The sequence below is a fragment of the Drosophila mojavensis genome, unplaced genomic scaffold, assembly GCF_018153725.1.
Source record: "Drosophila mojavensis isolate 15081-1352.22 unplaced genomic scaffold, ASM1815372v1 contig_36, whole genome shotgun sequence".
NCBI lineage: Eukaryota > Metazoa > Arthropoda > Insecta > Diptera > Drosophilidae > Drosophila > Drosophila mojavensis.
Genome location: NW_025318858.1, coordinates 22902739 through 22926900, shown reverse-complemented (window position 1 = coordinate 22926900; position 24162 = coordinate 22902739). Strand labels below are relative to the sequence as shown.

At 42.9% G+C, this 24162-nt stretch overlaps 8 protein-coding genes across 9 annotated transcripts; 5 read left to right on the top strand and 3 right to left on the bottom strand.

The window, feature by feature from the left end:
* The first annotated feature begins 1488 nt into the window (after positions 1 to 1488).
* LOC6577580 (zinc finger and BTB domain-containing protein 41) lies at positions 1489 to 2883 on the top strand. The gene is made up of 4 exons (XM_002003499.4): positions 1489 to 1618; positions 1705 to 1927; positions 1982 to 2531; positions 2594 to 2883. Exons 3-4 carry the CDS (start codon positions 2011 to 2013, stop codon positions 2835 to 2837), a joined length of 765 nt encoding a protein of 254 aa, XP_002003535.2. The 5' UTR covers positions 1489 to 1618; positions 1705 to 1927; positions 1982 to 2010; the 3' UTR covers positions 2838 to 2883.
* LOC6577579 (probable DNA replication complex GINS protein PSF2) lies at positions 2870 to 3685 on the bottom strand. The gene is made up of 2 exons (XM_002003498.4): positions 3376 to 3685; positions 2870 to 3316 (listed from the first exon to the last, which is right to left on the bottom strand). Exons 1-2 carry the CDS (start codon positions 3618 to 3620, stop codon positions 2944 to 2946), a joined length of 618 nt encoding a protein of 205 aa, XP_002003534.1. The 5' UTR covers positions 3621 to 3685; the 3' UTR covers positions 2870 to 2943.
* Positions 3686 to 4744: 1059 nt separating this feature from the next.
* LOC6577578 (alpha,alpha-trehalose-phosphate synthase [UDP-forming] 56 kDa subunit) lies at positions 4745 to 12452 on the top strand. The gene is made up of 7 exons (XM_002003497.4): positions 4745 to 4969; positions 5322 to 5489; positions 7604 to 9037; positions 9096 to 9717; positions 9785 to 10808; positions 11473 to 11748; positions 11822 to 12452. The coding sequence occupies exons 2-5, from the start codon at positions 5356 to 5358 to the stop codon at positions 10022 to 10024; spliced, it is 2430 nt and encodes an 809-aa protein (XP_002003533.1). The 5' UTR covers positions 4745 to 4969; positions 5322 to 5355; the 3' UTR covers positions 10025 to 10808; positions 11473 to 11748; positions 11822 to 12452.
* On the bottom strand, positions 10104 to 11251 carry LOC6577577 (protein YIPF6). Its single transcript, XM_002003496.4, has 5 exons — positions 11160 to 11251; positions 10877 to 11087; positions 10635 to 10806; positions 10405 to 10562; positions 10104 to 10333 (listed from the first exon to the last, which is right to left on the bottom strand). The coding sequence occupies exons 1-5, from the start codon at positions 11175 to 11177 to the stop codon at positions 10221 to 10223; spliced, it is 672 nt and encodes a 223-aa protein (XP_002003532.1). The 5' UTR covers positions 11178 to 11251; the 3' UTR covers positions 10104 to 10220.
* Positions 11403 to 12985, bottom strand: LOC26528273 (zinc finger protein 32). Its single transcript, XM_032729163.2, has one exon. The coding sequence runs from the start codon at positions 12712 to 12714 to the stop codon at positions 11503 to 11505; it is 1212 nt and encodes a 403-aa protein (XP_032585054.1). The 5' UTR covers positions 12715 to 12985; the 3' UTR covers positions 11403 to 11502.
* A 101-nt stretch (positions 12986 to 13086) lies between these two features.
* Positions 13087 to 19955, top strand: LOC6577575 (transmembrane protein 94). Of its 2 annotated transcripts, none has more exons than XM_015165744.3 (9): positions 13087 to 13501; positions 13579 to 14218; positions 14281 to 14986; positions 15043 to 15160; positions 16209 to 16305; positions 16423 to 18543; positions 18600 to 18756; positions 19196 to 19445; positions 19511 to 19955. In XM_015165744.3, the coding sequence occupies exons 1-9, from the start codon at positions 13245 to 13247 to the stop codon at positions 19581 to 19583; spliced, it is 4419 nt and encodes a 1472-aa protein (XP_015021230.1). In that variant the 5' UTR covers positions 13087 to 13244; the 3' UTR covers positions 19584 to 19955. The 2 variants fall into 2 exon arrangements, with proteins under 2 accessions (XP_015021230.1, XP_002003530.1); XM_002003494.4 differs by having other exon boundaries at positions 15043 to 15202.
* A 569-nt stretch (positions 19956 to 20524) lies between these two features.
* LOC6577574 (leucine-rich repeat extensin-like protein 5) lies at positions 20525 to 23304 on the top strand. The gene is made up of 3 exons (XM_044008583.1): positions 20525 to 21471; positions 21529 to 21920; positions 21982 to 23304. Exons 1-3 carry the CDS (start codon positions 21290 to 21292, stop codon positions 23232 to 23234), a joined length of 1827 nt encoding a protein of 608 aa, XP_043864518.1. The 5' UTR covers positions 20525 to 21289; the 3' UTR covers positions 23235 to 23304.
* Positions 23305 to 23400: 96 nt separating this feature from the next.
* On the top strand, positions 23401 to 24093 carry LOC6577573 (thioredoxin-like protein 4A). The gene is made up of 2 exons (XM_002003492.4): positions 23401 to 23574; positions 23655 to 24093. Exons 1-2 carry the CDS (start codon positions 23497 to 23499, stop codon positions 24003 to 24005), a joined length of 429 nt encoding a protein of 142 aa, XP_002003528.1. The 5' UTR covers positions 23401 to 23496; the 3' UTR covers positions 24006 to 24093.
* Positions 24094 to 24162: the final 69 nt, after the last annotated feature.

Here is a 24162-nt window from a genome sequence, read left to right as displayed (position 1 = left end):
TTTTACGACAGCTGTTATAGCGATATGACTTTGTTAGAGGTATCGATTAAATAATTATCGATATTATAGTCGAAAGTACGCGCCCACTATATACAGCACTAACCAGAGATCACTAACCAGAGAACACATAGACTAGACATCTAGAACAAATTTTTTCACCGGCGAAAAAATGCGCTGAGGAGACTACACAACTTCGTATTTGCTCGGCTCAGTCTCTTGAGGCTCAAGCATTGAAAATAAGGCAAGACAAAATCAGTGTGCTGCGAGCGCTGCCACGAAATGCACGCATTACCAAATGAAGCACGGCTATGCGCTCTTTTTCCCTTGCTCACTCTCTACCTTGCTACCTGCGGCAGGGTTTGAAAGTATTGATGCCCATGTAAATGTGTGTGTGCATGCTCGTCGCGAAAATGTATTCTTTCTGTGCAGAACAGGCTGTGCAAATTGTAAAGCCCAAAATTTGCCGTTGGTCTGCCTTGTGAAGTGAGCACATGCATACATACATTTGTGTATGTGTATGCTTGTATGGGATGGCAAGCTAATTGTCTCTGGAATTATTATTTTGTAAATTTTGTATGATTTGAATCGTAGGGTGACTATCAAATGGGCCATTATGACTTAATGCAATGATAATGCATAATGAGTAAAGCTTGAGTATAATATGACATGTGTATTTCATATATTGCAAAGCATTTAATAAAGTTAGTAGTGTTTTACGATAATTTTTTCGGTTAAAAATGTGTATAAAATAATTTTAATTATATATAGACACATTTATAAACATGATTAGCAATAATAATATATAAATGTACTTATGTACATATGTATGTATGTTCATAGTACATAGTACATCTGTGTAAAGTGGTTATGACAGTCCGTAAGACCGACCAAATGCAAATGCTGGGCTTTAAAATTGCTACAAGCAGCAAGAGTAACGCACGCAGGTCACAAATGCTCATACATGAAGCAAGGGACTACAAGTGTGTGTGTACTTGCCCGTCGCGAAATCATATTGTTTATGCGTATCAACGCTTTCATACCCTTCCCACGAATAACCATCGAAACGCTTACATTTTGTTTGCATGAACGTGGCGAACGCTTTACAAATTTCGGTATACCCTTCACTCAAAAGGAACGAGCTCAGATCGTCGCGAACAATTTTCAATTTTTGTGCGCTGCTGCCATTCGAGAGACCATAGAGAGAGAGCATAAAGAGAGGGAGAGAGTGAGCAAGGGAAAAAGAGCGCATAGCCGTGCTTCATTTGGTAATGCGTGCATTTCGTGGCAGCGCTCGCAGCACACTGATTTTGTCTTGCCTTATTTTCAATGCTTGAGCCTCAAGAGACTGAGCCGAGCAAATACGAAGTTGTGTAGTCTCCTCAGCGCATTTTTTCGCCGGTGAAAAAATTTGTTCTAGATGTCTAGTCTATGTGTTCTCTGGTTAGTGCCAGAGATACAGCTATGTAGGTTTCTTTATTATTTACTAAATGTAGTAGTAATTGACTAAGTCAAATTCTAAATGTGAAATCATAGCTGTTGAGCTTATTTAAGCTAGCAACTAGCAAAAATATATTAAATATAATTTAATCTGACAAAAAATTAATATAAAGTCTTATTTGTAAGTACTTGAATTTTTATTTGTAATTTGTCTGTAAGATTTCTTATCATAGTTTTAAATGAACCTCTCTTTACGTGGTATTTTAGCAATCGTCACGAAAGCCAAAACTGGACATCGATATAGTTAATAGCTATAAACGGTCACACTTTACTCTCAGCTGTTGGAATAGTATGTTCCGTGTGTAAATAAATGAAACAAAACAAAAACAATTAACAATATTAATTTTGCCTTCTTCGCAATAATCTATTAATAATATTTAACCTGAACTGAGCTTGCGTATGATAAAAACTTAAACTTCAATATTTTGCGGTAAGTTTTTAAGTTCTCTAATAGCTCTTTCCTAATGTGAATTCTTATATTTAGGTTCAATTTGAAAACAAAAAAGGAAGAAAATGGAAGATGATGTTATAGTAATAGTGCCGAAGAAAGCACCGAAATCAGCTAAAATATATAAATGCCCAAAATGCAGCTATCAAACCAATCGCGCCTACAATGTTCAACGACATATGGTCAACCACTACGAGAAGCCTCCAATGGAGCTGCAGCACATTTGTCCATATGCTGGCTGCTCCTTCACAACATTGCGTTGGGATAATCTCATACGTCACCGACAGGGAATACATCGTGAATCGACTAATGCCACTACAAAGATTAAAAACAAGAAAGAAATTAAAATGTCATTTCAAGAGGACTCCACGCTCAGCGACGATGGAAATCTTTCAACTGCACCAAGTATTGAATATCCAGCTAATAAAGAAGAAGAGGAAGAAGAATTTGCTTTTGAGGAGGATGACCAAGCATCACTGCCATATGATGAGAATGACGAGTCAATGGAAGAGTATCCAGAGCCAATAAGTGAAGCACAGTCAAAGCACGAAACCAAAATCAACAAACAAAATATTGTCAAGCCGAAGTAAGTAAAAATCTATTTGACATACAGATATGTACATATATTAATAATTTGTTTTATTGCAGAAGAACCCATCAGAAAGGCAAAACAAAAACGTATGAATGCAACAGCTGCAGCTATCGTACGACTCGTTGTTATAATATTAAGCGACATATTGTCAAGCACATGGAGAATCCTGGTGCCGGTGTCGAGCTGCATGTCTGCATTATTGCTGGCTGCAAGTTTGTAACGCCTCGCTGGGATAACCTATGCAGACATGTGAAGAGAATACATCCCGAAACTGTTAACAAAGAACCAAATGGAAGATAAAAACCGTTTTTGTAATTACAGATACTAAAGAATTATTTGAATTGAATCTTCTCTGATTTATATTTATTTTTCTATAATTAAACTTAAGCTTATTTATCACAAACTTTTACTGTGTGAAAAGGGAATTGCTCATAGAGCCTGTGCCTGAAGCGCTGCCCGTTGTATTCAAGCCCAACATGGAGGTATCTCGCTGCGAGGCAGTGGCCATTCTTTGGTAGCGCGCTATGTGATCAAGGGAATAGGGCAGAATAGGACGAACGCTGTGAATTTCTAAGAGCGTTAAATTATCCAGCTTGGCGTAGGTGCCTTCGCCCTTGATGAAGGCATCGATAGAGGTGCGCAATTTCGATTCACGTATGTCGAAGATGTCCTTAATAATAGTGCGCAGTTCCTCGCAGCGTGGCACATCATCTGGAGCTGTGCTCATAACCAGTTGAGCGACAACCATATAATGCTCGCAGGGCATCTTTGTGAAGAATCTAAGACCGATACAGATAATTGAGCATAATATACAGATTATTATCATTTGGGAACTCACTTAGAGCGCTTCTCTTCCTCTTTAATCTCTTCCAGTGTTTCCAGCTCCATCCATTCGGGCGGAACAATTCGGCATTTTTGTTGTTTTCGCAAATGTGTGGCAAGCCACAGCGGCACAAAAACTGGAAAGCCAGCGCGAAACGGACCCACAGATCCATAAACCAGATGTAGCGGTTCATTTGAGAAGTTGGGAATAATACTAATCATGGATTTCTCGCCAATAAACTCAATAATTGAAGGATCCATGTTTATTTGTATTTCTGCCAATGTAAATAAACAATGCGAAAAAAGTTATCGATGTGTCTAAAAAAGCGCGCCAATAAAAGCGATCGATAGCAGCAGCAGACATTAGCTGCCTGCTATGTTACAGCCGTTACTTTTTTGCGTCTTTAAATAGAGCTTGCGTCAAACAACAATTAAATGAAAATATAAATAAATGCATCCAAGCGACCCTTGAACGGGTTATCAAATGCAGGATGGCAAATGACTAAGAATTGATTTGCTCAAATAAATGTTATTGCAAATTCCAGGCATCACGTAAACCGTAGGTTTAGCGTCATGATAAGCGCATGAATGCCAGACATGATCAAGCGTTCAAGTTCAGCGATGCTTAGGCACACAAACACCCATACATAAACACTAGAAACTGTACCTAATCCCTACGTAATTAGCCAAATCTAAATCTGCTATGCATTGCATAAACAATGCAAGCGATTGCACAGCGCGATCAACTCTTATCAGCATTGTCTATCTCTCTTTCTGTCTTCCTTTCTCTCTCCCGCTCTTCTCTTTCTCTCATTCATTTATTTGTAGATGTTTTAAAATAATGTTTAACCGTCAATTAATTGTATATAAGGTTGTCACAAGGTCAAGTTAGGGTTAAGCTTTACAATTTGTAATTTTACTGCAGCCAAGGGATGCTTTGAATCCCAAAATAGAAATCGAATTATATATAATTCGGACAGAAAAATAAATATCAACACGCATAACGACTTATTGACAATTAAAATGCCTGATAAAACCGGACCCAGCTAGCTAGAACCGACTTGCTAATGATAGTACTTGGTCTAGTTCTCTTATAAGCTTTAACCATGTAAAATTTTCACTCCTTGATCCTCAAGTTAGATTATGCAAATGGAAACTGAACTGAACTTCCAAGCAGTTGTAATCTTGACTCTATTGTGGGACTCTAATGAAGCTTCCAGCACGCTTTCGCACATACATAATGAGCTGCAAGTGTATACAGATTGATTATAGAGCAGACTCGGCGATTTTCTGATAAGCCAAGCTTTGTGGACTCTGTGGAACCTGAACACACTTGATTTTTTGAAGAAAACTGCGAGCTGAGCGAGAGATTGGCATTAGTGCTCGTCTATTATTGGCTGGGTACGGATCTGCTGCTGGCTACGGTGGGAATCTCAAAAGGCCAGCGGGAAAAGAACAAATTCAACTGTTTTTCCAGTTGCGACCTGCATTGATAAGTCACAGCAGCCGGAAAGAGTGCGGCGGAGTATTTGGCCGTGCAATTAGAAATTTTGCTTCAGCGCTCTTTTTCGGCAAACGCGAAACGTGTTCTCTCTGTTCATCTCTCTACGGTAAGCGTACGCTTATATATATATATATATATATTTATATGTATATATACGAGGAGTATATATAGAGGTGGCTATTTGATAAGCCCCGTCCACATAGACGTCTACATCGTTGCATCCAGATAGCCACTGCATTTCGTGTGGCTCTTCATATTAATCTACTAATCAGTTGTGAGCCGCAGAGCGCAGCGCACACAAGTCCAAGGCCCAAAGGGAAGGTGCCACAAAGCACTACTCAACACATCCTATTCAAATTCTTTTGCTCTGCTCTCAAACTATGTGCTAAAGAAAAACTATTTAGTCAAGTGACATTAATTCGTGTGCATTGCTTTCTCTACGATCTGTAAACATATAGCATCGATATCGGCAACTGATTTAGACCAATCAAAATGGCCGACACGGAGATCATTGTGACCAATGCCGCTGAGCCCTCGACCAAGGCCAGTCTCATCGTTGTCTCCAATCGTTTGCCCTTCGTCTTGACGCGCAATGCTAAAACTAAAGAGCTGGAACGCAAAGCTAGGTGAGTTAAGATATTTTGATTTAAAAATTTTCACTTTTCACTTTCCAAAAAAAAAAAAAAAAAAAAAAATTATTGTGGCCAAACTGAAAAAAAAAATTTTTAATTTATTTTATGTAAAGTTTTAGCAGAAATAAAGTGTGGCAAAATTTTAAGTTTTACATAATACAGATTTTAAAAATATATTTAAGAAATAAAATAAATATATTATTTTTAAATCTGCTTAACATAAGTGATAATTTTAATCTACAAACATAATTAATAAAATATCGAAAATAAATTTCGGTTCGTGAAAATATCTGTGATGTTTACAAAATTTGCCTAATCTTTGAACATTGATAATTTTAAAATTTGTCTATCAAATTAAAAAGATGTGAATATTTTTAGAAAATATATTTTCGCCAAGTTAAATCAAATAATTTTAAAAAAATTTAAGATACAACAAAGTGTTTGCTGGAAAACTAAAAAAAGAGTGCTTATGGGCTTTTCAAGAAACTTTCTCGGATGCTGATCTCTAATGGTTCAACTTAAGTTTTAATCAACAAAATTCCGTAACATTTCAAATTCAACTATCTCTAACAGATTTTCGTGTAATTTTCCAACTCTGCGTAGCCAAAAATAACAGTAAAGGTTCATTGTACGCATAGGACTGTACTATGCCTTACACCGAAAAACAAAACTATAAAATACTACAGATTAATAATATAAATTATAATATAAATATTGGCAGCGAACGAGCTAATCGAAGTCTCTTAAAACGAGAGAGAGAGAGAAACTTGAAAGCAAGCAACGCTTCAAGATTTTGTTTCGAAAACTAAACCAATTCAATTTGCATTGGCGATAAGACGAGAGGAGTACAGCCCCCTCATTAGGGAACTGAACTACCTACCTAACAGCGGTCCATATAATCGTGATATTGTTTCCACACGCTTCGTGTGATTAGCGCCTCTCATAATAAGGCTGTCAACTGTCTTATCAGCGCAAAATACACAGAAAGAGAGAGATAGAGATGGAGAGGGTGGTATTTGAAATGCAAAGTCTAGTAAACTTTATTTGAAATTAGAAAACAAATTCAATAATATGAGCGAGCTAGCTAGACCTTATCTATGAGAGCCCATTAGGCGGTTTTGACCCTTGCTGCCTAACGACGAAGACGTCGAGGCAATATTGCTTTAAAAGGGGTCATTACTATAGGCGTCATTTCAAGGCTTTCATAACGAAGCGAACCTGACACTGAAAAAATCGCAAAACAAGAAGCAATATCACGTGCACTCAAGCTAATCTAGTTCTGTTCGCTTTCAAACTGACCCTACCCAAAAACTGAATTGGGGCATTATTTTTTCTATACACTAATTTTTAGTTGTTTTTTTTTTTTTTTATTTAGTATTGGTTTTGGTCTCTGAGCCAGAGTCGAGGTTATTTACACTTACGCCGTATCAGGCTGGGGCTGTTTTTTTTATGGTATATTTCTTATCAGTGCGGTTAGCTTCGGTGTCATTCTGATGCACTCTGCATAAAAAATGGGGCTGGGTCTGAATCTGTTGCATATATATGACGGACATATATGTATATGCATAAGTGTGTATATAGCAGGTATTGTCCGGTTTTGCCCGTGTCTAATGTTTGTGCTCATTATAACGTCTATTGATCTGTACTACCTTGAACCATCCATAAACATTTAAAATACATGTTTGCCAGTACAGACTGTCAATCATTCAATTAGTCAATCGATTAGTCAATAAATAGGCATTGAAACTATTAATTTCCAATTTCTTAATCTTTAACTCTCACAAGAATTTAAATATCAGTCAATTGGATCAATCCCACAGTAGGTTAGCTACTTTTCATTTTTATGGATTGTTACAAAGTTATGAATAGATTTTAGCCAAGTTGTAATCCATTATATAGTGAGGTAGATAATCAGATAGTTAACTAGTCAATCAGACACTTGATTAGGTGGTTAGATGCTCTGAGGACCAGTCATCCATCCAGCACGTCAATCAGTGAGTGTTAATTGGTAACTCTCCGTCGATTAGATTGACTTATTGACTTACTCTAAGTATATATAACGCATTATATCTACCTAACTGAACCCCATTCAATCATATCCATTGCAGTGCTGGAGGTCTCGTTACGGCAGTCTGTCCGGTTGTTATCAAAGGCAGCGGCTTATGGGTTGGCTGGGCAGGCATACATCTGGAGGATCCCAATGAGGCGATACCCGAATCGAATCCCTACGATCAGACGCCAACAGCTGGCCTGAAGTCCGACCAAGTGGTGTCGGTGAACATCGATTCCAAGATCTTTGACAGCTACTACAATGGCTGCTGCAACAAGATGTTCTGGCCACTCTTCCACTCGATGCCGGGACGTGCAAACTTCGGGGGCGAGCACTGGAACGACTATGTGGCCGTGAACAAGCACTTCGCCGTGCGAACCATCGAGGCGCTGGAGAAGTGTCTGGCCAAGAACAACGGAAGCGAGAAGAATCCACCAATCGTCTGGATACACGACTATCATTTGATGTTGGCCGCCAATTGGGTGCGTGAGCATGCCGAGGAGAAGAATCTGCCCTGTCGCTTGGCCTTCTTCCTGCACATACCGTTCCCACCATGGGACATCTTCCGTCTGCTGCCTTGGTCTGATGAGATACTGCAGGGCATGCTCGGCTGCGATCTGGTTGGTTTCCACATTCAGGACTACTGCCTCAACTTTGTGGACTGCTGCCAACGCAATCTGGGCTGTCGTGTGGATCGCAACAATCTGCTGGTGGAACATGGCGGTCGCACTGTGCGCATCCGTCCACTGCCCATTGGCATTCCTTACGAGCGCTTTGTCAATCTTGCCCAGAATGCACCCAAAGTGCTGAAAACCTCCAAGCAACAGATTATTCTCGGCGTCGATCGGTTGGACTACACCAAGGGCCTGGTGCATCGTCTGATGGCGTTCGAGGCGCTGCTGCTCAAGTATCCACAGCACAAGGAGAAGGTCAGCTTGCTGCAGATCTCTGTGCCCTCTCGCACAGACGTCAAGGAATACCGTGAGCTGAAGGAAGAAGTGGACCAACTAGTCGGACGCATCAATGGCCGTTTCACCACTGCCAACTGGGCGCCTATTCGCTACATCTATGACTATGTGAGCCAGGACGAGCTGGCCGCCTTATATCGCGATGCCGCTGTCTGCCTGGTCACCCCGTTGCGCGATGGCATGAATCTGGTGGCCAAGGAGTTTGTCGCTTGCCAGATTAACGAAGTGCCCGGCGTGCTGGTCATTTCGCCGTTTGCCGGCGCCGGTGAAATGATGCACGAGGCGCTGCTCTGCAATCCGTACGAGGTGAACGAAGCCGCTGAGGTGATTCATCGTGCCTTGACCATGCCCGAGGATGAGCGAGTGCTGCGTATGGCGCGTCTACGTCGTCGAGAGGCCGAATGCGATGTCAGCCACTGGATGCGCTGCTTCCTGAAGGCCGTGGGTGCTCTGGAAATGGACGACGTGGGCACCACCATTATGCAGCCCGTCTCTGTAGACGACTTCGATGACTACTTACTCAAGTGAGTGCATTTTTTATATTCTCTAGTTGATGCACTGACTCTCGTTTCCTCCCTTCAGATACATCGGCTACAATCACAAGCTTGCCCTGTTGCTGGACTACGATGGTACTCTGGCGCCCATTGCTCCTCATCCAGATTTGGCCACGCTTTCGCCTGAGATTAAGAATGTGCTGTTCAAGCTGTCCAATCACTCGGATGTCTACGTGGCCGTCATCTCTGGACGCAACGTGGACAATGTCAAGAAAATGGTGGGCATCGAAGGCATCACCTATGCGGGCAATCATGGTCTAGAGATTCTGCATCCCGATGGCAGTAAATTTGTCCATCCCATGCCAATTGAGTATGAGGACAAGGTGAGTCTATTGCTCAAGGCGCTGCAGGACTCGGTGTGCCGCGATGGCGCCTGGGTGGAGAACAAAGGCTCGCTGCTCACCTTCCATTACCGCGAGACACCCACCCAGCTGCGCGCGGACATGGTCAACAAGGCGCGCAGCCTGATCGAGAAATATGGATTTAGGGCGACGGAAGCGCATTGCGCGCTCGAGGCACGTCCACCTGTGCAGTGGAACAAGGGTCGGGCTTCCATCTACATATTGCGTACGTCCTTTGGCGTTGACTGGAACGAACGCATCAAGATTATCTACGTGGGCGACGACAATACGGATGAGGATGCCATGGTGGTAAGTAGAAGAGAATGTTTAACTGCTAAAAAACTCTACTAATTTTTGTAATTTCTCTCTTTAATAGGCTCTGAAGGGTATGGCACGCACGTTCCGTGTCACCTCATCGGATATTGTGAAGACCGCTGCCGATCATCGCTTGCCCTCGACTGACTCCGTCTACACGCTGCTGAAGTGGGTGGAACGGCACTTTATGGGCCGCAAGGCGCGTGCCAATTCGTTAACGTATCGCCCCACTAGAGGCGATGGCGTCCAAATGCAAATGTCTCTCGAGGTAGCCACGTCAGCTAACAGTTTGGACGTTTAACCAAAACACACACATATACATATAAATATATATATACATTGTAAGATCTTAAGAGTTAAAATAAATAAAAAGCAATTTGTACCTTAAAACATGGCATGGTCACAGTTATCAAATTAAAATATATATATAAATTTACAATCGATTTGGTTATGCTATGGAAAGTTGATACAATTTATAAACTAAGCACAGCTAATAACTAATTATGCGATAACACCAGCCAGGATATGACGAAGAAAAACAGAAATATGGGATAGACTGCGAGTGGCTTGCGATGCGGCGGTTGGCTTTGACCCAGAAAGATAAACGAAGCTGCACAATAAAATAAAAGAAAATAATAATTAATGAAGGCATGATTTATCATACACCATATGTCTACTTACCGTATGTAGCCCAGGCAAAGCCTAGTGTTGTGGTAACAAAGCGTAAGAAGAAAAGAAAACGCGTCTGACTGGATAACAATATGATACGACAAATGATCAAGGAAAGAGCAATGGGTGTTAGACAATAGCCGAGCACGCAAACCGATTGGAAAAATGAGCTGTTCAACAAAGAGCAAATAATGTAATAGTTAAGTAAATACAATACAATAATTGCTGTTTGAGCTACATACATATTGCCACCAAGCAGCTTGGAGTTGAGCGTTACAATGGCTGCACCTATCCAAACAATCACAAAGACCTGCGCGAATTCGGGTCCATTATCAGACATGCTGTCCGCAGACGACGAGCCTTGCAGAATCGTAGCCATAAAGGTGCACAGCACCAAAGGACCCCATAAATCCCCTGTAAGTAAAAAATGTAAACATTAAAAACTGCTGACGCATACATATTGCAGTGGCTTTTGATGACGTACAATCGCGAAGAAGACTCGACTTCTCTTTGGGATAGAGCACATGATAGAACTTTACGCCAACAGCGCGTATATCTCTCAACACCGTTTCACGTATGGGCTCGTCCAGAGTGTTATATTCGGGCACTCCATGTTGTGATGTTGTTGTCGTGCGTTTGCCCGGTATAGACATGTCGCCCTCCAAAGAGGGCGATGTATTGACGTCCTCAAACATCTATGAAATGAACACAGTTAAAAGAAGTTCCTTGGCAAGGAAATGTTTCTTCTCTTTGGCTTAAGCACTTACATCCAGCCTGGAGTCCATTTAGAAGCTGCAATTTGTTTTTGCTACGCACAGGCATACAATAATAAATTTCTTTAATGCAATCAATTGCCAACACTATTTTCAGTCTGTTATCGCAACTTCGCCTATCGATACGTACCAGAACGTTATATCGATATTTTTCAAAATCTAAAAATGTAATCGAATTAACATAGTTTTTAAATGTTTTGATTTCAATTAATATTTAAATCTTTAATAATATACATGTACATATATATTACACATTTAATTTAATATATAGCTAATTATAACTTTACATTAATTTATATATTTACAGAATCAACTTTCAGCTTAACACTAAAAGTCACTAATTTTCAGTATGAGCGTTTATGTGCGATTTGAGATAACTAGCTCGAGTAAAGGCTTTTGGACATTGTGGACATTTGTGTGGACGCTCTCCAGTGTGAGACCGTATGTGCCTGCCAAGCTCTCCTTTGTCAACACAATTTTTGGGGCAATGCGGACACTTGAATGGATACTCGCCCGTATGCGTGCGGATATGCCGCTGCAGCTGCCAGGCGAGCACATATTCCCTGGGACAAAGTTGGCATTTGTAAGTACGTTCACCGTTATGATATCGCATATGCTCCTCAAGCTCGGCCTCCTCAATGAAATATCTTGTGCAGCTCTGGCATTTGTAAGTCTGTTTGCCTGGATGCGTGGAGACGTGATACTGAAGATCCGTGTGGCGCGTAAAGGCTCGCGTACAGTGAGGACATTTAAACGGGCGTTCACCTGAATGAATGCAAATGTGCTTGCGGAGATTTGAAGCCTGGCTAAAGGCTTTCGGACAATGCGGGCATTTAAATGGCTTCTCGCCTGTGTGGATGCGTATGTGCGAGTTGAGATGACATTTTTGGGAAAACCGTTTTGGGCAGTGTGGACACGTAAATTGCCCCTTTTTGGTCTCTCTCCTAGGAGAGTGTTCTGTGGCAGCATTTGATTCGAACTCTTTTTGGTTCGCTGCGTCATCTGTCAGCGGATTGTATTCAAATTTTTGCGCCTCTTGTTCCACTTTGATGCAACCTATATCCATATCTGGCTCTGACCGTTCCCAGTTCTCTGTTTCCAGCAATTCTGACTGTATATTTATCGCGGTGCTCAACAGCTGAAGGTCAGATGGATTTTGATTAGATACAGCAACAATGGAACTGCTGTTATCATTGTCTTCTATTTTGCATGCTTTTTGCTCCTCTTGTAAATTATACTCAGTGCCCAACAATACATATGTGTCCGCCTCTGGTACTTCAACCTTTATTGCATCTAGTATTTCACTTTTTTTTAAGTTCTCGCTAAGCACCTGATGACTTTTCTCGCACCTGCGCTTGAATGCAAATGCAGTTTGTATATCACATATGCACGAAAGGCACATTTTCTGTGGCAGCTCATCATTCAAATTGATTTTGATGGAGGCGACGCACTCGCAGAGCATTGCGGCCAAGCTAGGTTCCCGCTGATCGGTGAATATATCCACGAGAGCTACCGAGTTGGTCATGCATGTGCGGCAGATCTGCTCCATAGCAAATGTTGTATATTCGACCTGCTCTTCAACAACAACAAAAGATGGACTAAGTTGAAAGATATCGCAAATTACAAAAATACTTGACGATAGTTGGCCTATCGATGCTGATAAAACAAAAATCTTTAAGGCAGTAGATTGGCAAGAGTAATGAATGTGAATTTATTCTTAAATGGATTAAAGCAAAATAATAATTATTTAGAAAATATGAAATAGCTTACACCTTTTAGATATAGACGAATCTCAATGTAAACAAACCTTGACAAATGCCGTCTCTTTTTAAAAGTTTGACTGCGCCTCTTATCAGTGAGTAGCGTTGCCAACTGTATTCAAATAGTGGCAGCAGCGCAACGCACGTTTGGCAACGCGTGCACATATGTATTTCGCACAAGCAAAGCGAACAGCAACAAATAAACACACGCCTTCTAGCAGCAGCAGCAACCAGTGCATAGAGATATTGTGAAAACAATGTGTTAGACAGGCGTATGCTAACTGAAAGTAATATTGAATTTGCGGTTTAAGACGCTAAGATGCCGAGCGAAAACACAGCAGAGGCAGCAACGGAGCCAAAATGTAGCAATGACAAAGGTGACGCTGACGCTGACGCAGACGCCGTGCCAGAGGCAGGAAGGCGTATGCCATCAGCGTCACCGTCGACGTCGTCGTCGAAGTCTGCGCGTAAGCAAAACATACAATACGGCCTGACCACAAAGGTGGCACTTTCACGGCTGCACGAGGACATTGAGAACGTGCTGCTGGAGCATGAGCGGGCGAGCAGAGCAGAGAGGTATACTTGCGTACGGGCACAATCAATGAGTTCTAAGTGTAATAATACCCAACTTGTATCCCCTACTCTTCAATTAGCTGCACTTGTAAATTTCGTGCGGCATTCATGAAGCGTTATGACAGCCCCCTCGGCTGGCTATCAATCGGCACGACGCTGGTCACAAGCGGCGCTCTCTTGATCACAGGCATGTTCTGGCCCGCAATTTGTTTGCTCATCATTCTGCTGGTGGACTTATATGTGGTCATTAGGGAGAGTAACTTGCGACGTACGGAAATTTTTCGAAAGACTCGACATGCTTTGTCGGAGCTGCGGCTGGCCGAGCAGCATTTGAGCGACAATTGGCATGAGTCGAACTATCCGCATCTAAATAACCCCATGTCTCCATGTGTCTCACTGCAGTGGACCTATCGAGATGGACATATAGTTAATCTGCCCTGGGCGCTGTTGGTGCGTGGAGATTATATTGTGCTGCGACCGGGTCACATATCGCCGGGACCCTGCCATGAGTTGCAGACTAAACGGTTTTTCAATACCAGCGAAATCTATGGCATCTCTGCGGCGCAGCTTGGCGATCCGCCAGTCAAACCAACGGCACGTGCGCCGCTGCCCGATTTAGTATGCTGCCTAGAGCGCACGCCGTATTTGGAGAACTTACGTTTGTGCCTAAAGAACTCGCTGAAGCGACCGCCAACCATCTACAATCAACAACGCTATTTGGTATGAGCTCATTACTAATTCAAATAATTCTTTTTTATAAAACTCTGCTCTTTTGTCTTAAGCTGGTGACAAAGTACATCCAACAATGGGGTTTTATTAGCGCCTTGGTCATCACTCTCTTTGCGGGCCTGCTGCGTCTGCACGGTTATGGATTGTCCACGGATGAGAAGCATAATTGGCGACATGTGCTGATTGGCTCACCAGCAGCGGCTGTTATACCCTTGTTGCCATTGGTTTTCCCAGTGCTGTGGATATCCATGAATCTGTGGGGCATTGCACGACTGCAGTGCTTCCTGAAAACGCCGCAGGCCATACTTGAGAAGTGCACCAGTAAATCGTTTGAGGACCTAGATATAGATACCCCAGGCTATGACTACGATAGCATCTCGCTGCTACGCTCCAATGTGTTGCGCATCTGGATGCAGCTGTGGCAGGGTGACAGCGAACTGTTGCCGCGCTCGGCCAATCTGGTGCAGGTGCTCGGCTCCATATCTGCGCTTTGCTGTGTGGACAAGAAAGGCATCCTCTCATGGCCCAATCCCACTGCCGAAAAGGTTTTCTTTCTGCACAACACCGAAGAGGAGCGGCAGGACGGTGGCAGCCAGCTGTCTATGTCCACGGAAAGCGACAATGTCAACGATCCGGAGAACAAAGAGCGAGGCGTTGTGGCAGAAGTACTCGATCTCACTCACGATCAACACTGCCCCTTCCGCCTGGAATTCGACGATCACGAGTGGAAGGCGCATATCAAATCACTAAAGCCTTTGGGTGAGTCAGAAGAATATTTGCATTGCTGTTTGTTAAATCGAATCTCTTCCTAATAGGTCTGGCCATTCTACTGAACACCTGTTCGCCGTTAACCCACGAGCACTATGCGCAGTTCTGTGGCCATGTCAGCGCCGTGGCCATGCTCGACAAAGATCTGGTGCCCGTCACGAATCGGTATGCGATGTTTGAGTCCAGTATGAAAAGCCTATTGCATGGGTACGTAGTTCATTGCCATAATCGTTGCTATCATTATTGCCTTAACCAAAACAGAACCGATTCTTCTTTTATTACGATAATGATAATTGATTATCTATATACATATATATATGCCAAATTTGGTCTTGTATTGTTTATTTTTATTTTATTGATATTATAAAGCATATATGCATTGCGTATATGCGCCAAGTCTCGGTTGCCCACACTTTATTGTGGAGCAACCAGATAATTTTTTATTTTTGTTTTGATTGCAAAACACCGACACTTCAAATTGGATTGATAAACTCCCCAAAAAGATATAGTACAATATATCTATATGTAAACAAAACATGCAATTGGTAAAGTTATACTATTCTTAAATCAATTTAATCATTTTTGACTTTCAGTTAAACAAACAATCGAGAAATCCATTAAGTATTTTAGATATGCGAATGATTTCTTAGCTAAATTTTAATTGGCTCAATTTGAGGCAAATTATTTATTTATTTCATTTTTGTACATAAATCCTACAAAATTCAGCAAAACATAACAAATTACATGACCTCTTTACTTTTTCATTATATTCATATATATTTCTATTTTTGTATATAGATGTATATATATATATTAAGGTTTTATTTAATGTTGATTTTGTAAATTCTCATTATTTGTTATATGTTGCTTGTTAATGGAACGCACTTTTCGTCCATCCCATCCGTAGCACTACATACGTTTGTCTAATGTTAATTGGCATGCTATTTTAAGTAACAAAAATTATTATGTTGCCAAGAATGCTTCAAATACAGTCGGCCCCCATCCAAACAAACATCCCTCCCGAATGTCCCCCATCTAGTATATGTATATACAAATCGTATATATATACGCATTACGCTTGAATGCCTCGCATGCTTTCACACACACACCCACTCTGCCATCAGCCATCTACCTTCGCAAGTCCAGCAGTTGGTGCCAGTTCTAATCGGTTTTCTATATATATTTATACATGGTGTTCGATTTGTTGAACCAGACGCTGTCTGTGCGAGCTAGCCAAACAGATTGGCTTCACCGATCATGCAACGGATCGTTTTGCACTGGAGGGTCAATTGGCCAGCTATAGGCATTTGGTAAGTCAGAAAGAGAGAGAGAGAGAGAGACTTATACGTGGCTGGTCTGACAAGATACAGACTCCACAGATTAACCCATTCCATCTTTGATTTATGCATCTCCACCTTCTTTCATAGCAACCGGATGTTGTGCGTCGGGACATTCGATTTGCTCGACAGCTGCAGCTCTCAAGCAAGGTGAAGGTGCCCTTTCCTCATTCCTTGTCGGTGGTGATGCGTGAGAATCCCGGCGGCTATCTCTCGCTGTTCACGCAGGGCACGGCGGACATTATATTAGACTGCTGCGATGACTTCTGGGATGGCAAGGACTTGCGTCCGCTCTCGCCACAGGATCGTAAGCGTGCTTTGGACTTTTATCAGCGCAGCGCTTTGACTTCGTACTGCACAGCGTTCGCCTATCGACCCTTGCGCCATGGCATCCATGGAGCGTTGAGTGGGCCGCTGCACAGTAATGGACAGATTGCTTATCTGGAGTTGCCGCCAGAGTCGAAGCTGCGCATGCAGCATGTGGACAAGTCGCATTGCGACTTTGAGGGTGGCCACCATGTGAAGCTGAGCCACAGCATTAGCACGGACTCGCTGCTGTTCTCGGAGAGCAAGGATGAGGATTGCAATGATGTGGAGGGCTGCTTTGAGATGCAGTGTCATCAGGTGTTTATTGGCATGGTCACCATGCAGTATCAGGCGCAGAATGACATTGTGCATCTGGTGGAGCGACTGGAGCGGGCGTGCATACGCTTCGTGCACTTCAGCAAGGAGAACGAGCTGCGGTCGCGTGTCTTCTCCGAGAAGATGGGCCTGGAGTCCGGCTGGAATTGTCACATCTCGTTGCTCAGCGAACCAGAGCCGGAGCGAGAGAAGCCAACGGTTAGCAAAGTCAAGGAATCGGACAATCCGAGCAAGTCGTCAAAGCATGCGGGTAAAATAATCAATGAGACCAATACAACAACCACCAACAACACCAATACCAAAACCACCAGCACCACCACAGATACTGTTGCCATTCATTTACCCAGTGACCACGTCATGCACATTCAGCCACCCGATGGGGATGTCACAGGCACGCCAATCGCTAAACAGACTACCGATATTATAGGTGATCCGCCGGATGGACCTAAGCTGAGCTACTTGCTCGAACCGCCTAAAAATTTGGAGTCCTCAAAAACGTTAAGCTGCTCGGCGCCCGGTGCTATATCGAATCCCGATGAATGCAATGTTCCAGCCGAAATCTCAGATGCAGCTAATGAGCTAGATGCAAGCAAAGAGAATGATGAGAATGCGGAGCTAATAGTCGACGAAGAGCCCGATACCGAGCGGCATAAGCAGCGACATTCCCTCGACTCGGCTATGGATGAGAACTGCCGCTCGCTGAGCACACTCACGGAGAGCACCGATCAGAGTGCGCCCATCAATTTCGACATGTCGAATCGCGCGAAGCTGCCGAGAGGCATAGAGAACATTCGCCCACATCTGGAGCAGGTGGATAATGTGCCGCTGCAGGTGTCGCTTTTCACAGACTGCTCGGCGGAGGCTACGCGTCAAATGTTGGATATCATGCAGTCTTATGGCGAGATTGTCGTCTGCCTGGGCAGCTCGGCGAGCAACGACAATGCGAACATCTTTTTGCAGGCCGACTGCAGCATTGCTGTGGAGCCCCTCTACCCGCAGGTCTGTCAGGATGTGGATGCCTATACGGAGGCTAATATACAGAACAATAAGCTGCACTGGCAACGCCAAAGCCAAGGCAAAGATGCTAAAGATGAGCCATTCGTCAGCGAGCAGCTGCTCGAGTCCGGCAGCGGAGCACGCGCCATGCAATCACCTCCGCACACCGTCTCGCCCATCTACTTGAGCCGGCTGCTCAACTCTCTGCCCTGCTCGATAGCCATTTGTCGCGACGACCCGCTTTCGCTGGTGGCCATAATTGAGCTGTCACGCCGCTTCTCGCTGGGCTTGTGGAATTGCATACAATTCTGGGCCTGCTGTGCCGGCTCTATATCGATATTGAATGTGCTGTGCGCGTGCCTCTCGCTGCCGCCGCTGCTCACCCCGCTGCTGGGCATCTATTTGATGTGTGTTCCGGTGCCATTGATTGCCATCTCCCTGGCGCACATCGATCTCGATCCCAAGATTATGAATCGTGCCACCAGCAAGAAGCAAACCGAATATGATTCGCGTGCCTTTGCCTTTGTCATGTGGTGCTACGGCTGTAAATTCCTAGTACCCGTTGTTGCGGTGGTGCGTGCAGGGCTTAATTTTATCAATTGCCTCGTATTAAAGCTACTTTCTTGCAGCTCATTGGCTACTGGATGTGCATGACGCAAACGTTGGCCAATAGCGAGGAAAAGGCTGGCTCCGATGAAGTAGAGGATTTTGAGCTTGAGGTGGAATTTTATCAATGTCTCTATATAGCGCGCAGTTGCGCTTTGTTTGCTGTTCTCCTGCATTTTGGTAATTAAATTTAAGCCAAGTATTAGAAAGACAACGACTATATTTAGTGGGATTCACAAGTGTAATTAGTACCTCGAAAGAGCTCACTATATATGAGATTATAGACTATAGACTATACTATATATATATATAGACTATAGACTATATATTTTTAGTCAAGTTCAGTGTGACCTTGAATCAATATCTATAAATGTAACATAATACTAAATGACAAATATTATCTATATGCTAGCCTTCTTATGATAAGCTAAATTTTGGTTTATACTTGTTTCGGTTTATCTAAATCACATATTTATTAAACATATAGATAAGCTCGTACGAGCACACCATTTATACTTTTATAGATTAGATAAACATTGCCATACTATAACCAGCTTTAGTCATTGCTTTTTGTTTATATACGAGCTGTTTAATCAATGCTCTTTCTCTTACTTCCCAGTTCTCGTCTCTTTGACATTTGTGCATCGTGATCATGCGCTCTGGCAGCGCAATCCATTGAGGAACCACATTTGGGCATTCACCTGCTTGGCGGTGCTGCTGCTGCACGGCCTCATCTGTGGGCTGCAAATGCTATTGGATGAGACGCTGGATGGGCTATTGGCGCAGCTGTGGATACCGCTGCTCGTGCTCTTTGGCAGCAGCTTGCTGAGTCTCATTATCAGCGAGATGGCCAAGCTGCAGGAGAACAAGTAAGTTCAACTAAATATACATAGGAGGCATAATTAAAATGCTAAACAATCCGTTTCCTTTGCAGAGTTAATGCGCGCTATCAGCGTCGAGCGCGTCTTGATTTTGGCACCAAGCTGGGCATGAATTCGCCATTTTAAAAGCTACCTAAAGGACGCCTGCTTATGGCAGGATGTGCCAAGCATCTGTACATATATACTTCTTTACCCCATTTGCCCAGACGTTTGCTTTTAATCTAATGTTATGTTCGACAAGTGAATTATCATTTTATAATTTAAGTTTCATTGTGTTTCTGTGAATATCTGATGAACTTTTAATTGTGCATCTATTGCAGCATATTCGTGACTCGCGAGAAAAATCTGTTCTTTTATGTTAGTTTTTAAAACGTTCGATTTTATTGTTCCTTGTTTCACTGACAAACACAACTTATGTACTAACATTCGAAAGACTTGCAATTATTATATGGAATATACGAACACTTCTGGTAAATAAAAAACAAAAGACAACTTGTATGTATATATGTGTGTAAATAAGTAAAAGTTTTCCTTAAGAAAAGACAAATTTGTAGAACTTGCTCTGTTTGAATTCCCCTTTTCACATATACTATGTACATTTGAATCCATATTTTTCTTTCGATCTGAGAATGAACTGAATCAACAATCGTATTGCACGCCTGACTAAGTGTTAATCGGCTCTGGCACGCCCTAGCTAGAATCATATATTGACCCACATCCATAGACTCTGGTTGACATATGCGCCATGGCTTTATTTCAATCTACATATGTTTTAATTTGGGTTTTAGAGATTTGATCTTAGGTCCCTTAGGCGTTGGCCTATTATCGAGGCAAATAGTACTCATATTGATTAGCACCCTCTTTTTGGTTTTACTAAGCACACGACTTGTATTAGAAACCTTGGATATATTGGGCTAATATTATTACTATAATATAATATAATTTGCTTTTTATAATATTGTATTCATAAAAATATGTATGTATGTATATTCTTTATAGTGAAAGCATTTAAGTGTTATATAAATATAATTCTGTTAAAAAAAAAAATAAATAAAAATAAAATAGTATTGTAATATATATACATATGTATAATTATATAGAGAAGCTTAATTGATATATTGTCAGATGGAGCTAATAATTGTTGTATTCTAACATTGAAATATTTTTAAACTTAACAAAGAGAGGAACCCTCTAAACTACTCGTAAGTGCTATATAAATCAAAATGAAGTTATACAGCAATTACTTCTTAATTTTTTAAGCACAAGTTCATAATTAAATTGTTGTTAATAAATAGTTTTCTAATTGGTGGCAAAATTGCAGACACACGCCACAGCCACAGCTCGAGCAGACTCCAGTTATGTTAGACGGACAGACTTCGTTTTGAAGTCTTTCCATATTTTGGATACGCCGCTAAAGAACATAACGGCAGATGCAGAGGCATATGTGGAGTAAGAATCAATTAGCACCTCAGCCTCGAAATGAAAGTGCTGTCCATGCAGCATGGTCTATGATAACCACAAATATATATGTATATGTATCTCGTTGTATATATATCGTGCATATAGAGCACTTCTAGTAACACCTTAAGTGGGTCATGAAAAAACGAAATCAAATACCAGATCGCTCAGAGACATTAAATAAAACCGAATCCGCGCAGCGCAGTTCAGTGGATTCGAGAATATCGCGCAGTGCAATGCACACGGTTGACGGAGCTCGAGCGGATATGACGAGTGCGTAAAAGCTCGGCTTATAAAAAAGGAGCAGTGTGTGCGATATCAAATATAAAGAAGTGTCCTGTGTGAATATAAGATCGAACTATATATAATATATAATGCCAGGAGCCGGCGCAAAATTTGCGCTGCTTTTGGTCATTGGCCTGCTGCTCGGCTTCATCTTGTTGCCATCTCAGATCGAGGCCTATTCTCAGGTACTGGTCAGTGGCAGTGGAGCTGCTACGGATCAGGGACCGCGAATATTTAAAGCGCTTAATACGGACTTGATATATCCGAAAACGTGAGTTTAACAATTGCGTGCCTAAGGATTAGACATAAACCACGTCACTTTTCGCAGCTTCAATTCGAGCGAGAATGTGGTGTCCACGACACCGGGATTGCCCCTGCCCATACCCTACAACCATCAGCCGGAGCCAGCTAAAGAGTCGGCTGCGCCTGAGGAGTCGACTGCAACTGTGGAGCAGACCTCGGCTGTGTTTGTGACGCCTGTCAGTGTAAGCACAACGGAGCTGCCGGTCGAATCCAGCGAGGCGCCAGCGGAGGGTTTGATTGAGGCAGCTTCAACGGGACGTGCCGTGGACTATCGGCCTGCTTATCCTTTCGGGCAGCTGATATCGCCGCTGATGAAGGCGCGGCCTCAGCAATTCAGTGCCAAGCCGCGTCCTTCGCAGAATCACATCTATTCGATGGGCAGTCGCCCAAAGGCGCCCAAGGGTGGCTATAAACGTGGTAGGTATCGAGTGGATCCGCCAAAATCCAGCGAATATGTTGACTCATTTAATATTTGCAGGCCAAATAGATCGCTATGCGCCTGGCCAGAATGTTGCCGCGAACATATTCAAGGCTCATAATCAACAGCCAGGCAAGTTGGCAGCTGGCTCGAATGTGGTGCCCTCGTACGTGTCCGGCAAGGATACCTACTCCTTTCCACCGCTGAACAACAAATATCCCTCGCCCTCGGATGATCCGAAGGCGGCGCAGCCATCGGATGCAGTTACCAGCTATTTGCCGCCAGCATCGGGCAACGACTTAAGCAATGCAGGCTATGTGTATCCTGGACCAGTAATAGGCTCTTCCGGCTATTCCTATCCAAAACCTGCTAATGGGGACAAAGTGCCCGCTGCTAGCACGGCGAGTGCTGCACCCGCTGCCATGCCAGACGACGATCCGGGGAATGATGATGTGATTGGCGTGCTGCCTGCCAGTGCCCAGGACATGATACCGCCTGCTAACAATCAAGCTGGCAAGGATGCGGGCGCGGACGCAGCACCCGCAGATGCGGGTGGTTCCGATAGCGATGGGGATACAGGCGGTGGTGGCGATGATATGGCTCTGCCACCTTTGCAAACAGATGGTACTCGTCCCAGTGACGACAATAAATATGATCCCAATATGGAATATGCTACCCCACCGCCTGGCTGGCTAGAGTCGCATCCGGAATCCGCGGCACCAAAGCCAGCAGACCACGGCCATGATCATGGTCACGATCACGATCACGAGTACGATCATATTCCTGAGCACATTCCAGAGCACTTTCCGGAGCACGAACACGGTCACGATTATGTGGAGCATGCTCCACCTCCTCATTTCCATGATCATCATCACGATCACTACCCAGAAGTTTATCCCTCGTATGCAGATGTTTCGTATCCAGAGGTCATTTATGATCACCATCCGCATCATCATCATCATGTGCAGCCACCACCACCACCGCCACCTCCGCCGCCACCACCACCACCACCAACTGAACCACCACCACCTCCACCACCGCCGCCAGAACCACGTGTCAAGAAATACAGTTATTTCTATATTGGTCGCAAACTTTGGTACATTCCACTGTACTTCACAGTGTGGTTTAGTTTCTACATTCTGTGGCTGATCATCAAGTCTATTGGCCGCCACAAGGTCAATTTGCCAAATCACTACGTTACGCGGCGTAGCTTGCCCGATTACTCAGAACAAAGTCGAAATGAGTTGATTAACGAGATGACGGTGAAAGTGCTGGATCAGATAGATAATTTTAGGCAAAAATATTTGAACTGATGAAAACGCTACAAACTAGTTACGGATAATAAAACACCTATTTATTGTAAATTTCTCGTTTTCCTCAAATTTGAACATTCAGCTTTTGGCGCGCAGCTAAGTTGGCAGCACCAAAAATATCCCAGGCCAACTAAAACGTATCGATGACCATTTCGATTAATAGTTATCAGCGCACGGCCACACTTATTTAGACACATTCGCTTGTGATTTGTTTACGTTTAGTTTTCTTTGCAAATAATATAAATAAAAGCAATTTGCCAAAATGTCGTATATGCTACCGCATTTACACAATGGCTGGCAAGTGGACCAGGCCATACTCTCAGAGGAAGATCGAGTTGTTGTAAGTAAAGCTACTTTCGCCGCTCCGTCTCGCCCAGCGAAGTCTCAAATTGGGTCGATTAACACCTTGCAACTATTTAGGTTATACGTTTTGGACACGATTGGGACCCGGCATGCATGAAAATGGACGAGGTAATGTACAGTATCGCCGAGAAGGTGAAAAACTTTGCCGTCATTTATCTGGTGGATATAACGGAGGTGCCCGATTTTAATAAGATGTACGAGTTGTACGATCCCTGCACAGTCATGTTCTTCTTTCGTAATAAACACATTATGATTGATTTGGGCACCGGTAACAACAATAAGATCAATTGGCCTCTGGAGGATAAACAGGAAATGATTGACATTGTGGAGACGGTGTATCGTGGAGCACGCAAAGGACGTGGTTTGGTGGTGTCACCTAAAGATTACTCCACCAAATATAGATACTAAGCTTCGAATTTATTCATGATAATAAATAAGTCTACTCTGTAAAGTTACGAAATGAAACAAGTTTGTCTTTGGCAACTTTTTGTGTATACTTTTCTTTTGGTTTATTTCTTTTTTTCCGATTTTTTTTTTTTATTTTTGGTTTTTGTCACATTTCTCA